The 16,172-nt window shown below is 38.8% G+C and overlaps 1 protein-coding gene across 9 annotated transcripts in view; it reads left to right on the top strand.

Moving 5' to 3' along the window:
- Positions 1–16,172, top strand: part of FAM228B (family with sequence similarity 228 member B) — a 41,249-nt gene that overhangs the window by 7,709 nt on the left and 17,368 nt on the right. For 5 of the 9 annotated variants that reach the window (XM_032293971.1, XM_032293970.1, XM_032293969.1 and 2 more), the window contains exons 3-7: positions 3,277–3,345; positions 5,359–5,550; positions 6,513–6,593; positions 12,378–12,465; positions 12,560–12,716. In XM_032293971.1, the coding sequence (XP_032149862.1) occupies positions 3,277–3,345; positions 5,359–5,550; positions 6,513–6,593; positions 12,378–12,465; positions 12,560–12,716 (587 nt within the window). Of the gene's footprint in view, positions 1–3,276; positions 3,346–5,358; positions 5,551–6,512; positions 6,594–8,802; positions 9,135–12,377; positions 12,466–12,559; positions 12,717–16,172 lie in introns of those variants that run through there. The other 4 variants (XR_004273679.1, XM_032293972.1, XM_032293974.1 and 1 more) reach the window with 4 other exon arrangements.

Below are 16,172 nucleotides of genomic sequence, written 5' to 3'. Positions count from 1 at the left end.
TCTAATATCCTTGAGGAATCGCCACACTATCTTCCACAATGACTGAACTAATTTACATTCCCACTAACAGTGTAAAAGCATTCCTATTTCTACACAGCCTTGCCAGCATCTATTGTTTCTCAACTTTTTAATAATTGCCATTCTGACTGGTGTGAGATGATATGTCTCTATGGTTTTGATTTGCATTTCTCTAATGATCAGTGATGTTGAGCTTTTTTTCATGTTTCTTGGCCATGTAAATGTCTTCTTTTGAGAAGTGTCTGTTTATATCCTTTGCCCACTTTTTGATGCTTTTTTTTTTCTTATAAACTTGTTTGTTTTTGTAGACTCTGACCTTTGTCAGATGGGTAGATTGCAAAAATTTTCTTCCATTCTGTAGGTTGCCTGTTCACTCTGATGATAGTTTTTTTTGCTGTATAGAAGCCCTTTAGTTTAATTAGATCCCATTTGTCAATTTTGGCTTTTGTTGCAATTGCTTTTGTTGTTTTTGTCATGAAGTCTTTGGCCATGCCTATGTCCTGAATGTTATTACCTAGGTTTTATTCTGGGTGCTTATGGTTTTGCGTTTTACATTCAAGTCTTTAATCCATCTTGAGTTAATTTTTGTATAATGTGTAAGAAAGTGGTCCAGTTTCAGTTTTCTGCATATGGCTAGTCAGTTCTCCCAGCACCATTTATTAAATAGGGAATCCTTTCCCCATTGCTTGTTTGTCTGGTTTGTCAAAGATCAGATGGTTGTAGATGTGCGGTGTTATTTCTGAGGTCTTCATTCTGTTCCATTTGTCTATATATCTGTTTTAGTACCAGCACCATGCTGTTTTGGTTACCATAGCCTTGTAGTATAGTTTTAAGTCAGGTAGCGTGATGCCTCCAGCTTTGTTCTTTTTGCTTAGGATTGTCTGGGTTATATGGGCTCTTTTTTGGTTCCATATGAAATTTAAGGTAGTTTTTTCTAATTCTATGAAGAATGTCAATGGTAGATTGTTGGGAATAGCATTTATCTATAAATTACTTTGGGTAATTTGGCCATTTTCATGATATTGATTCTTCCTATCCATGAATATGGAATGTTTTTCCATTTGTTTGCATCCTCTCTTATTTCCTGGAACAGTTGTTTGTAGTTCTCTTGAAAGAGGTTCTTCACATCCCTTGTTAGGTGTATTCCTAGGTATTTTATTCTCTTTGTAGCAATCGTGAATGGGAGTTCATTCATGAATTGGCTCTCTACTTGTCTATTTGTGTATGGGAATGCTTGTGATTTTTGCAGATTGATTTTGTATTCTGAGAGTTTGTGGAAGTTGCTTATCAGCTTCAGGAGTTTTTGAGCTAAGACAATGGGGTTTTCTATGTATAGAATCATGTCATCTGCAGAAAGAGACAGTTTGACTTCCTCTCTTCCTATTTTAATACACTTTATTTCTTTCTGTTGTCTGAATGCCCTGGCCAGAACTTCCAGTACTATGTTGAATAGGAATGGTGAGAGAGGGCAACCTTGTCTTGTGCTGGTTTTCAAAGGAAATGCTTCCAGCTTTTGCCCATTCAGTATGATATTGGCTGTGGGTCTGTCATAAATAGCTCTTATTATTTTGAGATATGTTCCGTCAATACCTAGTTTATTGAAAGTTTTTAACATGAAGGGATGTTGAATTTTATTGGTTTTTTTCTGCATCTATTGAGATGATCATGTGGTTTTTGTCATTGGTTCTGTTTATGTGATGGATTATGTTTATTGATTTGCATATGTTGAACCAGCCTTGCATCCCAGGGGTGAAGCCGACTTGATCGTGGTGGATAAGCTTTTTGAGGTGCTGCTGGATTCGGTTTGCCAGTATATTATTGAGGATTTTTGCATCAAAGTTGATCAGGGATATTGGCCTGAAGTTTACTGTTTTTGTGTGTCTCTGCCAGGTTTTGGTATCAGGATAATGCTGGCCTCATAAAATGAGTTAGGGAGGAGTCCCTCTTTTTCAATTGCTTGAAATCGTTTCAGAAGGAATGGTACCAGCTCCTCTTTGTATCTCTAGTAGAATTCAGTTATGAATCCCTCGGTCCTGGGCTTTTGTTGTTGTTGTTGTTGGTAGGCTATTAATTACTAGCCTAGGAGGCCAAGGTCACAGTGAGCTGTGATTGCGCCACTGCACTCCAGCCTGGGCAACAGAATGAGATCCTGTCTCAAAAAAAAAAAAAAAAAAAAAAGAAGAGTTATTGAGGAAGAGAAGCGATGGCAGAAGGCTATTTGGTTGATAGGTTATTAATTACTGACTCAATTTCAGAACTTATTATTAGTCTATTCAGGGATTCGAATTCTTCCTCGTTTAGTCTTCTGAGGGTGTATGTGTCTAGGAATTTTTTCATTTCTTCTAGATTTTCTAGTTTATTTGTGTAGACGTGTTTATAGTATTCTCTGATGGTAGTTTGTATTTCTGTGAGTCAGTGGCGAAAATATTCCTTTTATCATTTTTTAATGTGTCTATTTGATTTTTCTCTCTTTTCTACATTATTAGTCTAGCTAGTGGTCTATCTATTCTGTTAAGTTTTTCAAAAAACCAGCTCATGGATTCACTGATTTTTTGAAGGTTTTTTGTGGATGATCAGTATGTCTTATATAGTCAAAAAGCCTCAAATACAGGCCTAATTAAATCTATTTTTACCCAGAAAAGTAAAAGCATTTTATAAGATGTGGGAAAAAAAAGTGGGTTCTAACTACCCGACTCTGGGAAAGTCATTTGACCATTTTGAGATTCAAAATGCCTATGAGCTGAGTTACATTTTGCTGTAGCCAAGAGCAGACAGATTAAAATAGTCTTTAAAAAGCACTTGGTGGGTTGGGCACAGTGGCTCAAGCCTGTAATTCCCATACTTTGGGAGGCTGAGGCAGGCAGATCACTTGAGGCCAGGAGTTCAAGACCGGCCTAGCCAGCATGGCAAAACCCGTCTCTACTGAAAATACAAAAATTAGCCAAGCATGTGTCTGCACGCCTGTAATCCTAGCTACTTTGGAGGCTGATGCATGGGAATCGCTTGAACCCTGGAAGTGAAGGTTGCAGTGAGCCGAGATGGCGCTGCTGCACTCCAGTAGCCTAAGCGACAGTGACATAGCAATACTCTGTCTCAAAAAAAAAAAAAAGAAGTACTTGATGATATGATTTGGAGTAGACAAACTGCATGCATAGAGAACGTTCCAGGGATGTATCTGTCATGCAAAAGATAATGATTCCAGATAGCACTAATAATTTTTGAAGATTTTCTTTTCAAAGTTTAATTCTGTCCTTTCAGGTCTTAGCTAAAGAAGATACTGAGGCAGCTATTCAATCAATATTATACAGAGAAAATTATATAACTAAGGTAAGAATTGGCTACAAAATGCATCTCAGTTAAAAATTGAATGTAGTTTTTCCTTTTTATATGTAGCATATTCTATAAAAACTATTTAGAAAATATGGAAAATAGAATTAAGACCACTCCCTTGCACCTGGAATTAACCTTAAGGTATCTCTGAGATTGCTTCAGTGGATTTCCTCTCTTCCTATACTTTGTGGGAATTCCTTCGCAAAGAGGCACAAGAATTTCCCTCTACCCACTTGTTTTTGTTTGTTTGTTTGTTTGTTTTTTTGAGACGAAGTCTTGCTCTGTTGCCCAGGCTGGAGTGCAGTGACGTGATCTCAGCTCACTGCAACCTCTGCCTTCTGGGTTCAAGCGATTCTCCTGCCCCAGCCTCCTAAGTAGCTAGGATTACAGGCACATGCCACCATGCCCGGCTAATTTTTGTATTTTTAGTAGCGACGGCGTTTCACAATGTTAGCCAGGCTGGTCTCAAACTCCTGACCTGAAGTGATCCACCCACCTCGGCCTCCCAAAGTGCTGGGATTACAGGCGTGAGCCACTGCGCCTGGCCAAGTTTTAATTTTTCTGTAGAGATGAAGTCCGACTATTTTGCCCATGCTGGTCTTGAACTCCTGGGCTCATGTGATCCTCCTGCCTTGGCCTCCCAGAATGCTAAGATTACCAGTGTAAGCCACCGCACCTATCCTAAATCCTCATTCTTAAAGGTCCAGCCCAAATGTCTCCCACTTTGGGAATCTTGGCTTTAAAAAAAAATAATAATTTCTTTCAATGTATGCAATGTAAAAGTAAATATACACAATATAAAATTTCCCATTTTAACCATTTTTTAATTTTTAATTTTTAAAATTTTTGTTTCTCATTTCAACCATTTTAAGTATGCTATTCAGTGCCATTAATTACATTAATAATGTTGTGCAACCATCACCACTATTTCCAAAACTTTTTCATTACTCCAAACTGAAACTTTGTATTCAATAAGCAATGACTCCTCATTTCTCCCTCCCCCAGGCACGTGGTAACCTCGAATCTACCTTCTGTCTCTATGAATTTTGCCTATTCTATATTTTTCATATATGTAGAATCCTATACTATTTGTCCATTTGTGTCTGGCTTATTTCACTTTGGCATATTGTTTTCAAGATTCATCCACGTTGTAGCATATATCAGAACTTCATTCATATTATGGCCAAATAATATTCCATATTACACATATAAATAAATGTGGTTTGTAGATACCACATTTTGTTTATCTGTTCATCTGTTGATGGATACTTGGACCGTTTCCGCCTTTGGGCTATTGTGAATAATGCTGCAATGAACATTGGTGTAGGAGTATCTATTTGAGTCCTGGATTTTCATGCATTTGGGTATATACCTAGGAGTGGAATCGCTGGGTCTTATGTTAGGTCTGTTTAAATTTCTGAGGCCCACCAAACTGAGACTCTTTTAACAATCTAGGAAATGGTTTTTCTCTCCTCCCTCTTCAATTATTTTATATATAGTATGCCATATATATATGCATCATATATAAATATACATCTTGCTATATTCGTCCTCCCACTGTTTGTGAATTTGTTTCTTAGGGATGGGTTTTTACTATGTTGCCCAGGTTAGAGTACAGTGGCCTGATCGTAGTGAACTGCAGTCTTGAGCTCCTGGGCTCAAGCGATCCTCTAGCTTCAGCCTCCTAGGTAGCTAGAAATATAGGTAGGCACCACCTCACCTTGCTTTTGATTTTTTCTTTAGTCTTTCTCCCCAGGGAGAGCAGGCATGTCACCTCAACTACCTGTGTTTTCCTTGTTTGCAGCAGAGTGTATGTCACATAGTAGAAGTTAAAGCCAAAGAAATGATTGAATTAATGAATGTCTTTGTGGGTTATTCTTAGGGGTAATTTAAACTTATGAAGTTAAGTTTTAACTTTTTGAAAACTTAAAACGTAAATTAAATTTGGAAAATTTCAGAACAAGAAAGCTTTAGGATAATATATTTGTCTTTTCTATCACTGTTTACTAGGAACTAGATAAATATTTACAACATCAAGCCTTCTTAAATGCAAGAAGAAAGGAGATGTTATATAAAAGATGGGTCGACCACGTGGCACATCCTCTTCAGAAGAAAATTATAGAAAAAGTTTGCTCACAGAAGAAGATTAAAAAAAGGAGACAAGAGGAATCAGACAGCTTTATAAAACATGTAAATAAAAAGGTACTAAGAGATCATTTGACGCTTTTTTCAGTTGATTTAAAACCTAATGTCATCTTTGTTAATTTATAATTATCTAGTCAGTCTGTCCCTTTCCCCTCTATGTATGTATAATCTATACCCTGTTATAGAATAGCATAAAGTATTCTTAAATTCAGGGCATTTGGAAAGGACAGAAAAGGAAGATTATATTTGGATTTAATTGTGTACATTAGAACCATTTTTCTGTTTTCCCCATGTAATTATTAATTTTAATTATCAAGTTAAGACATTTGGGCTGGGTGTGTCGCTCACACCTATAATCTCAGCACTTTGGGAGGTTGAGGCGGGTGGATTACCTGAGGTCAGGAGTTCGACACCAGCCTGGCGAACAATGTGAAACCCTGTCTCTACTAAAAATACAAAAATTAGCCAAGCATGGTGGCGGGCACCTATCATCCCAGCTACTCAGGAGGCTGAGGCAGGAGAATTGCTTGAACCTGCGAAGTGGAGATTGCAGTAAGCTGAGATCACACCACTGCACTCCAGCCTAGGTGATGGAGCAAGACTCTGTCTCATAAATTAAAAAATAGACAAATAATTTGGACTGTAGGTTCAGGACATATTTTTCTTTTATTCTATAGCTTGATTATTTGCAAAGCTCTAAAATATAGCTGTTCTAGCATTTTTAAAAAATCTGAGATGTTTGACTAGTAAGCATTTAAGAACAAATTTCCAAATATTTTAGTGTTCCAGCATTCTTTATTAAAATCTTACAAATTTTAAGTAGATTCTTTCCCTCGCTATACTTTATTGCTTGAATAAACTAAATTTCCAATATAGCCTTCTCTTTCCTTTTGCACTTGTCACTAATGCCACTTTCAAGCATAAGAATGATACTGTGTGTTTGACTCTCATGTCCTGATATGCTCAAAATTAACTGTGCGCCTCTTGTTCTTATGTGTGGTTTTATTTCCTTGCTATAGGGAAATGCGTTTATAGAACATTATGATCCAAAGGAGTATGATCCCTTTTATATGAGCAAGAAGGACCCCAATTTTCTGAAGGTAGGGTAGATTTCTTCTTTAACTTTGGTGTTATGTGTTTGGTTGTTTTGAGCAGCCTTAATGTCTGAGCAGTCTTTAAGTGATTCCCTAAAAGTGCAGTAACATTTTAAGCATAGTTTCCCATCACCTGATCTTAAAAAGGAACAAACAGCCAAAGGCCAAAGTGAATTAAATCTCTGTAAAAATGGAAAATAGTGGATAATGATTGGGTAATAGGTAATGTTTAAAAATTCCATAGACTTTTACATTAGTTACAAGAGTAACACATTTTCATGGTAGATAAATGAGGAAATAAAAAACCAAAATTCCATTACCTGGAATTAACTCATTATAATGTTAACTCATTAACATTTTTCTGTATATCTATCTAGACTTCTTTCTATATGTGTGTATATATACATATTTTTATTTTGTAAGAATGGAGTTACATTTGGTTTTATAATGGGCTTTCCTTCCCTCGATAGTTTATTATTTGCTTCTTTGTTAAAAAATATAAACATATAATTGTCTTCGTTGTATGGTATTCTGTTATTAATAGCAGAATTAATTAACCTTGTACTGAAGGATTAACCAAGTTTTAGAGTTTTTTTCCCATTTTATTTCTTCTTTACTGCTACTGTATGAGGTAAGTCACAGATGAGACAAGTGAGGCTCAGGTCACTTGTCAAAGTCACCCAGCTGTCAATAGCAGAGCACAGATGTGGTTTTTTTGTTTTGTTTTGTTTTTCTGAGATGGAGTCTCACTCTGTTGCCTAGGCTGGAGTACAGTGGTGCACTCTCTGCTCACTGCAATCTCTGCCTCCTGGGTTCAAGAGAGTCTCCCACCCGCAAAAAAAAGAGATTCTCCTACCTCAGCCTCCCAAGTAGCTGGGATTACAGGCATGTGTCACCATGCCTGGCTAATTTTTGTATTTTTAGTAGAGACAGCATTTCACCATGTTGGCCAGGCTAGTCTCAAACTCCTTACCTCAAGCGATTTGCCAACTTTGGCATCCCAAAGTGCTGGGATTACAGACTTGAGCCTCTGCTCCTGGCCTTATCTTGTATAAAATGTTGTTTTGAAATATGTATACATTGTGGAATGACTAAATCAAGCTAATTAACATATACATTGCCTCGCAAACACCAGTTTTTTCTAAGTGAGAACACATAAAATCTACCCCCTTTGCAATTTTCAAGAATACAATACATTGTTATTAACTATAGCCATCATGTTGTACAATAGATCTCTAGAAAAATTTTATGGCAGCCGAGTGAGGTGGCTCATGCCTGTAATCTCAGCACTTTGGTAGGCTGAGGCATATGGATCAGAAGTTCAAGACCAGCCTGGCCAACATGGCGAAATTCCATCTTTACTAAAAATACAAAAATGAGCCAAGCGTGGTGGCATGTACCTGTAGTCCCAGCTGCTCAGGAAGCTGAGACAGGAGAATCTCATGAACCCGGGAGGTGGAGGTTGCAGTGAGCCAAGATGGAGCACCACTGCACTCCAGCCTGGGTGACAAAGTCAGACTCTGTCTCAAAAAAAAAAAAAAAAAAAAAGAAAAGAAAAGAAAAAGAAAAATGTTATGGATGAAAAAAATATAATTGTATTGCAGTCAAGTGAATTTAGTGACACAAATTATTTGTTAATAAGGTTTCTTGAACATTTAAAAAGATACCATTTTTAAATGGTATTTAGGGAATACATTTTATCCTTTTTAGAGAGGTTTTATTAGAACTAGTATTGGCCCTCATGTGTCCAAATCATTGAGAAGTCTAATATTAATTGTTTTTGGAGGTCTCCAACCTTAAGTTGTACAGTCATGCTGTGGGCTTGTGTCATCCCACAAAATGGTCCCACAGCCTCCCAAATCTTGGTGGGACACATCTCTGGTCCCAGGCCCAGGTTGTACTACAATTGTTATTCCTTATGATCACATTCTGTGGCTTAGGTGCTGGCCCCATTTGTAGACCCAGCATTGCTGTTTCTTGTCTTCAGATCCAGGTCCTTGCCCATGTCTGACAGAGACTCCACCTGAGAGTGTCTCGGGTAGACTCCAGAGGCTGGGCTCCTAGTGATCTGCTTTGTACTCTTTATGGACCTGGCACCTCCCAGACCCTGCTCCTGAGCTGCCGCAGAGTCTGTAAACTTGTCCTTATTCTCAATTCTGGGTTTTCCAGTGGAGATATCCAATGTTAACTCCTTTCCCCCTTTTAATTTCCTCAGTACAGGAAAGGTTCATCCTGCCCCTTCTTTCAGCAGTAGGGCTTGAGATGATCCAGAGCATCTGGCTTCAGACCAGCCCAAATGACCCTGTCTGTCTTCCTTTCCTGGGAGTGGGACAGATCTGACTTTAGGAACACAGAGCCGTGATTCCTTCCTTCAGATGGATCTTCAGCATTTCTCTGAATGTGCTTTTTGCAGCTTTACTTTAAAATTAGCTTTATTAAGTCTTCCTCCTTCAGTACACATCTTTTAGATATTCTTTGTGATGAAATGGAAGTATGCGAAGAGCACTTGTGCTGCTACTGAAATACGGATGATTGCTTGAATTGTGAGCTGAACTGGCTGCTTTCTTTTTTCTTCCATGAAACACCGTTTTTACTTGAAAGAATGCCTTACAAACTATGATTAGTAAGTCCTGGGTATTTGGTGGTATTTTCTAAAAAATGAATGAAATCAGTTTGTCACTTCAAGAAAAACTACTGACGATATTTGTTGCCCGTGATAAAATGTGAGCTTTCAAGCAAAACATTTGGAATTTTGGAAAACTCATATTCCCCATCAGAAGTGTGACAGTGTCCCAATACTCAAAAGATCTTACTGGTGAAATTGGTAATGATATTAATGAATGATTCTTTGATATTAAGTAATGAAATGTACAAACATTTGGAAGATCTTGCATAACTCCATGACCCAGTTATTTGGATGTAACAACAACAACAACAACAGCAATGTTTTGAAATAAAATAGTTTCAGAACCACTGTGTTATAATACCTCCATTTATGATGTACAAGTGCTTGTCAGTAGAAATAGGAGAGTCTCAGGACTTATAACTGTTGTTAAAACTTTAGATTCTTGTTTGTTTCTATCTTCAATTTTAAATTTAAAATTTGGTCCGGGTGTGGTGGCTCACGCCTATAATCCTACCACTTTGGAGGCTGAGGTGGGAGTATGGCCTGAACGCAGCAGTTCAAGACCAGCCTGGGCAACATAGGGAGACCCTGTCTCTACAAAACAATTAAAAAATTAGCTGGACATGATGGTGCACACCTGTGGTCCCAGCTACTTGGGAGGTGAAGGTGGGAGGATGGCTTGAGCCCAGGAGGTCGAAGCTGCAGTGAACCACTGCACTCCAGGCAGGGCAACAGAGCGAGACTCTGTTGGAGAGCTTCAAGATGACTGGCTCACAGCATCTGACACTCACCTCCTCAACAGAAGAACCAAAATAGCGAGTAGACAATTGTACTTGGAACACATCATCTAAGAGAGAGCACTGGAATTCTAGAGAAGTGACAAGGAAACATCCAAGGTCAGGAAGGAGAGGGAGGTGAGGCAGCCTGCCTGAGACTAACACGGGCGCTGCCTCGAGACGCAGAGGGCCAAGATGTGAGCAGCTGGCAGCAACCTTGCTGACCTCAGCACGGGCGCCATGGCTCACTTTCTTGTATCCGGCAGACAGGCCCCACCTGTAGCATCACCTAGGCTGAAACATACACTCTTTAGCTGCCTGCCTATGCCTGTCGCCACTGAAAGCAACCCCACCCTCCCCAGCAGCAGGGACACAGCACAGCCACCAGCTCCCCTACCAGAGTACACTGCAGGGGACTAGGGATCACCTTGCCCCATCCACCATTGTTGGCGAGAGCCCACCAGCCTGCTGCTACCATCACAGCTGGCACCCTCCTGCACGCACCAACTGCGGGTCTGGAGACTGGCTCACTCAGCCTGTTGCAGCCGCTGCCAGCCCCCATGTGGGCCACTTGGGGGAATGTCTCGTCACTGTTACTGCCATTGCCTATGACATGTCCACTGCCCAGGCATTCAAGAATCTGCCCATCCACCTAACCCACTACGGCCACTGCCTGCGCCCTAGCAAGCTACCTGGAGACCCAAGAACTGGCCCACCTGAACCTGTAGCACCGGTTCCAGTGTATGCTGCTCTGAGGACCAAGGCCAGGTACGCCTAGCCTGTCAGTGCTTCCACTGAGGCTGAGGACTGGCCCGCCCAGAGTCCCCATCCCCAGCAAAACTTCACCACAGCTTTCAACAACTGTACCCTAAGCCACCGAGGAAAACACAGACACCACTGACACTGTTTGCAGCCGGAGAAATCATATGGAGACTACACTGCTGCACACATCCAGGATCAAAGCCGAAGTGTCTTACCCATCCAACGCCATAGAAAGCAAATCAAAAAACAGGAAGAAGCATCCGTTACCCCAGATACACAGATGTCATGTAAGAAGACAAGAAACATGAAAAAGCAAGGCTCTGACACCTCCAAAGGAGTACAGCTCTCCAGCAGCAGAGTCCAGTGCCATTGAAAATTTGATCTGCTCTTCATATATGAATAGCTCACATACAAATACCTGAAAATGATAGTACCTTTCTTTGTTCCTTTTTATAGTGAGTTAATATTTTCTTAATATTTTGTAAGTAGCACTCTTCATAACTTCTGTAAAAGCAAAATTATACTGGGCAGTCTGATCACTGTTTATTTCAACTCTAATAGTCATTGTTAAAACATGCGCACTGAATGAAGAGACCCCCCCCTCCGCAAACAGACTTTGTGTGAGCAACATGGCTGTTTATTTACCTGGGTGCAGATGGGCTGAGGCCGAAAAGGGTGTCAGCCAAGGGCAGCGGGATAGAGTTGGTTTTACAGATTTGGGATGGGTAGTGGAAAGTTATAGTTTAGGGCAGTTGTTTGCTGGGAGGGAGTTGTAGGGTGTGGACTCACCAGGTTGACCAAGGTCGGTTACAAAGTCCAATGACCTTATCCATTGGGGAATAAGGAACAATAGAGATTATCTCAAAGTTAAGTAGGTGCAGCAGGGGTTGATCATTTCTTCGGTCTTCCAGGAACTCATCTGGAGTGTCCGTGCAGGTCACAGAGGTTAACATGGCACCGTTAGCCTAAAAGACCTTACAGTCATGATGTGTATTATAATTACCCCTGAAAAACTAGCCTGATGAGGATTAGAAAGATAAATGAGTGACCTTTTAAGACTGTGGTAGAATTTCACTGACTAGGCCTGCATGGTGAATGTTGCTATTGGTGAATCCTGTTTTTTCTTATGTAAACTGTCATTTTGATACTGATAATATTGGCCTTTAACATAGATTTAGTGCTTCCATACCTTGGCTCACAAATGATCTATATTTTGAATAACTTGGTTAAGTTTTAAGTAATGTTAGTTATGTTGTTGATTATCAATGTTAGGCATTAAGATGAATATATGGATATATTTTTTCTTTTGTGCATGGGAAAGGAATTTTTTAAATTTGGGAACATATGATAACAAAAATAATAATTTTTGAAGACTGAACCCACACTTTGAAACAAGAGCTAACCTTGTCTCTTTGACTGGAGGGCCTTGTTAAGAGAGGTATTGATATGCCCCCATCTCTTTGTAAATTATTAAATATACATAATGGTAAGCCTATTTGTAAATACTATATTATTTACTTTACTCTCTGGCATAATAGCCATCCATATTTGGATGCTTAGAATAGACTGAAAATGTTTACTACTCATACCTGCAGCTCAGTCCTCAAACAAGTGCCTCTCTTGTAGGTTACCATCCCACCATTTCGTGACCCTTTGAAAAAAGCACAGTATGACAAGGATAATGAAAAAAGAACTCTTCTTCAGTGTGAGACTGGTACTTAGTTTCTAATTGTTATGTGATTTCATAGCCCAAGAGCAATGGCAGTTGCCTTTAAGGATGTTAATTTAAATTTTTATTCTTCCTGCAGGCAAAATGTATACAATAAAAGAATTCAAAGAAGTTGAGAAGGCTCAGCTGCATTCCAGATTCCCACAAATTTCTAATTCAAGGAACTTTGTGACTCCAAATGAGTGGCTAAAACTGCCTACAGGATACATAGAAAGTGAATTTTGTAAAAGGAGAAGGTAATGGTTAATATACTAGAGATTATAGAACCTTTTGGACTTTGAAAATTCTTGAGACTGATATAAAATTTTTTATAGTTATTATTTTTTTAAATTTTCCTTTTTTTTTTTTGAGATGATCTCGTTCTGAAAATTTCATTTTTCAGTGAAAAATCTGTAATTCTTATCTTTGTTTCTGTGTATGTGATGTTTCTTTTTTCTTGGATACTTTTGGGATTTTCTCTTTCTCTTTGGTTTTCATTAGCTAGACTATGATCTGTCTGTATTTGTTTTTTTCTATCTTAATGTTCTCTGAAGTTCTTACATATGTGGTTTTATGTCTTTTATTATTTTGGGGAAATTCTAGACCATTATTACCACTTCAAATACTTCTTATTCCCTATTCTCTCTGCTTTTTATCTTCCTTCTGAGACTCCAATTATATGTATATTAGACCACTTGATGATGTCTCACAGTGCCATAGCTCTTACTCTGCTCTATTTTTCCACTCTTTTTTTCCTTATTTAGTATTTCAGTTGGATGATTTCTGACTTGTTTTTAAGTTCGCTGTCCTTCCTTAGCTGTGTGCCATCTACTGAAGACCCCATCAAAGGAATTCTTCATCTTTGATATGATTTTTAAATTTCTAACATTACCATTTGATTCTTTTATATAGTTTTTAATTTATTCTGAAATTCTTCATCTGCTCATGCATGTTGTCCACCTTTCCACTAGATTCTTTACCATATTAATTATTTAAAATTCCCTATCTGGTAGTTCCAACATTAGGGTCATTTATAAATCTGGTTCTCTCGGTTGCTTTGTCTCTTGATAATAGATTGTTTTACCTTGCTTTTTCTTTTTCTTTCTTTTTTTTTTTTTTGCATGTCTTGTAATTTTTTATTGAGTGCCAGATATTTGTTGTAGAAGAACAGTGTACACAGAGTATTTATGTGTAGAAATGGACTTGCCTTTTCTTCTGTCAAGCATTTGTGTGAAGGATTAGGCTTATCTAGTTGGAGTTGAATTGGCTTTGGGTATTGTTATTGCTATTGTTACCTTTAGTGCACCACAGGCTTCAAATACCTCTAGTGGTTTGGCTGCTTTGTCTTGTGCTTAGGGTGGAGGTGGGGTACCAGAGGATTTTCTCAAGTGTTTCTGCTCCTCCCTCAGTTTTCAGCTATCCATGCAAGCTGGCATCATAGAGGTGGAGGGGTGTTCTCTCCATGCCCTTGCCTCTCCCATGGGAGTATACCGCTGTTGCATGTTGCTTATTGCAAGTCTCCTAGTGGAGGCGAGAAATATCTTATGTTTTTCTCATTGAGCTTCAGTCTTAGGCAAGCCCTGTGTGCTAAAGCCTCAGGAGCAGGGCTTTCCTGAGGTTCCTTTTTCTTAGCCTTGTGGCAGCCAAACTTGACCTTGTATCTATGCTTGTTCTTGGATGGCAGTTTCCTGTCTGTCTTCCAATGACAGCAGATTTCTGCTTACTGTAAGAATAGGAGTCTTGATGTCTTTTTTTTTTTTATCTTTAAGTTTTGTGGATACATAGTGGTTGTATATATTTATGAGGTACATGAAATGTTTTGATACAGGCATGCAATTGATAATGATCATGTAAGTAAAATGACGTATCTATCCCCTCAATGATTTATTCATCATGTTACAAAGAATCCAATTACACCCTTTCTGTTATTTTAAAATGTGCATTTAAAGTGTTACTGACTGTAGTCCCTTTGTTGTGCTATGATATACTAGATCTTATTTGTTCTTTCTATTTTTTGTCCCCATTAACCCCATCCCTACTTACCCTTCACCTTCTCAACACACTTCCCAGCCTTGGGTAGCCATTCTTCTGCTCTCCATCTCCATGAGTTCAATTGTTTTGATTTTTAGATCCTACAAATAAGTGATAACATGTGATATTTGTCTTTCTGTGCATGGTTTATTTCACTGAGCACAATAACCTACAGTTCCATCCATATTGTTGCTAATAACAGGATCGTATTCTTTTTTATGGCTGAATATTACTCCATTGTGTGTAAGTACATTTTCTTTATCCATTTATCTGTTGATGGACACTTAGTTTCCTTCCAAATCTTGGCTAATGTGAACAGTGCTGCAACAAACATGGGAGTGCAGATATCTCTTCAATATACTGATTTTCTTTCTTTTGAGTATGTTTGCAACAGTGGGATTGCTGGATCATGTGGTAGGTCTATTTTTAGTTTTTTGAGGCTCCTCCAAACTGTTCTCCATAGTAGTTGTACTCATTTACATTCCCACCAACAGTGTCCAAGATTTCTCTTTTCTCTACATCCTTACCAGCATTTGTTCTTGCCTGACCTTTAGATATAAGCCATTTTAACTGGAGTGAGATGATATCTCATTGAAGCTTTTTCTTTTTCTTTTTTTTTTTTTTTTGAGATGGAGTCTCACTCTGTCACCCAAGCCATAGTGCAGTAGCCTCTGCCTCCTGGGTTCAAGCAATTCTCCTGTCTCAGCCTCCCAAGTAGCTGGGACTAGAGGTGCACACCACCACGCCCAGCTAATTTTTGTATTTTAGTAGAGATGGGTGTTCACTATATTGGTCAGGCTGGTCTCAAACTCCTGACCTCAGGTGATCCACCTGCCTCGGCCTCTCAATGTGCAGGTGTGAGCCACCATGCCTGGCTTGTGGTTAATTTGTAATAAGGCTTTCCTTCTCTCAAAAATCTGATGCCATAGTATTGGCTTCTGTGTGCATCGGACAGCATGAGCCACCACACCCGGCCTACTTTCTTTCTTTTTATTTTTTGTAAATCCGTTGTTGTTTTTTTGATTTGTGATTACCATGAGGCTTGCAAATACTATCTTGTAACCCATTATTTTTATTTATTTATTTATTTTAAAAGACAGGGTTTCACCATGTTGGCCAGGCTGGTCTTGAACTCCTGACCTCAGGTGATCCGCCTGCCTCAGTCTCCCAAAGTGCTGAGATTATAGGCATGAGCCAACACGCCCGGCCATAACCCATTATTTTTAACTGACGGCAACTTAAAACTGACTGCATATACAAACGCACAAAAAGAAAACTAGTGAAAACACTATACTTTAACTTTGTTCCCCTACTTTTTAACTTGTTTCTCTTTGTGTCTTATTGTACTATCTATTTCTTCAAAAGTTATTGTAACTATTTTTGATTGGTTCATCATTTAGTCTTTCTATTTAAAATAAGAGTAGTTTACACACCACCTTTGCAGTTTTATATTATCCTGTGCTTTTCTGTGTGCTTACTATTACCAGTCAGTTTTGTATCTAGAGATGATTTCTTCTTGCTTATAACATCCCTTTCTTTCAGATTAAAGAACTCCCTTTAACATTTCATATAGGACACGTTTGGTGTTGATGAAATCCCTCAGCTTTTGTTTGTCTGGGAAGGTCTTTATTTCTCCTTCGTGCTTGAAGGATATTTTTTCTGGATAATACTATTCAAGGGTA

Source organism: Sapajus apella, unplaced genomic scaffold (genome assembly GCF_009761245.1).
Source record: "Sapajus apella isolate SASKATOON/1434 unplaced genomic scaffold, GSC_monkey_1.0 scaffold31, whole genome shotgun sequence".
NCBI classification, from domain to species: domain Eukaryota; kingdom Metazoa; phylum Chordata; class Mammalia; order Primates; family Cebidae; genus Sapajus; species Sapajus apella.
The sequence above is the reverse complement of the archived record's forward strand: the minus strand, read 5'-3'. Positions and strand labels throughout refer to the sequence as shown.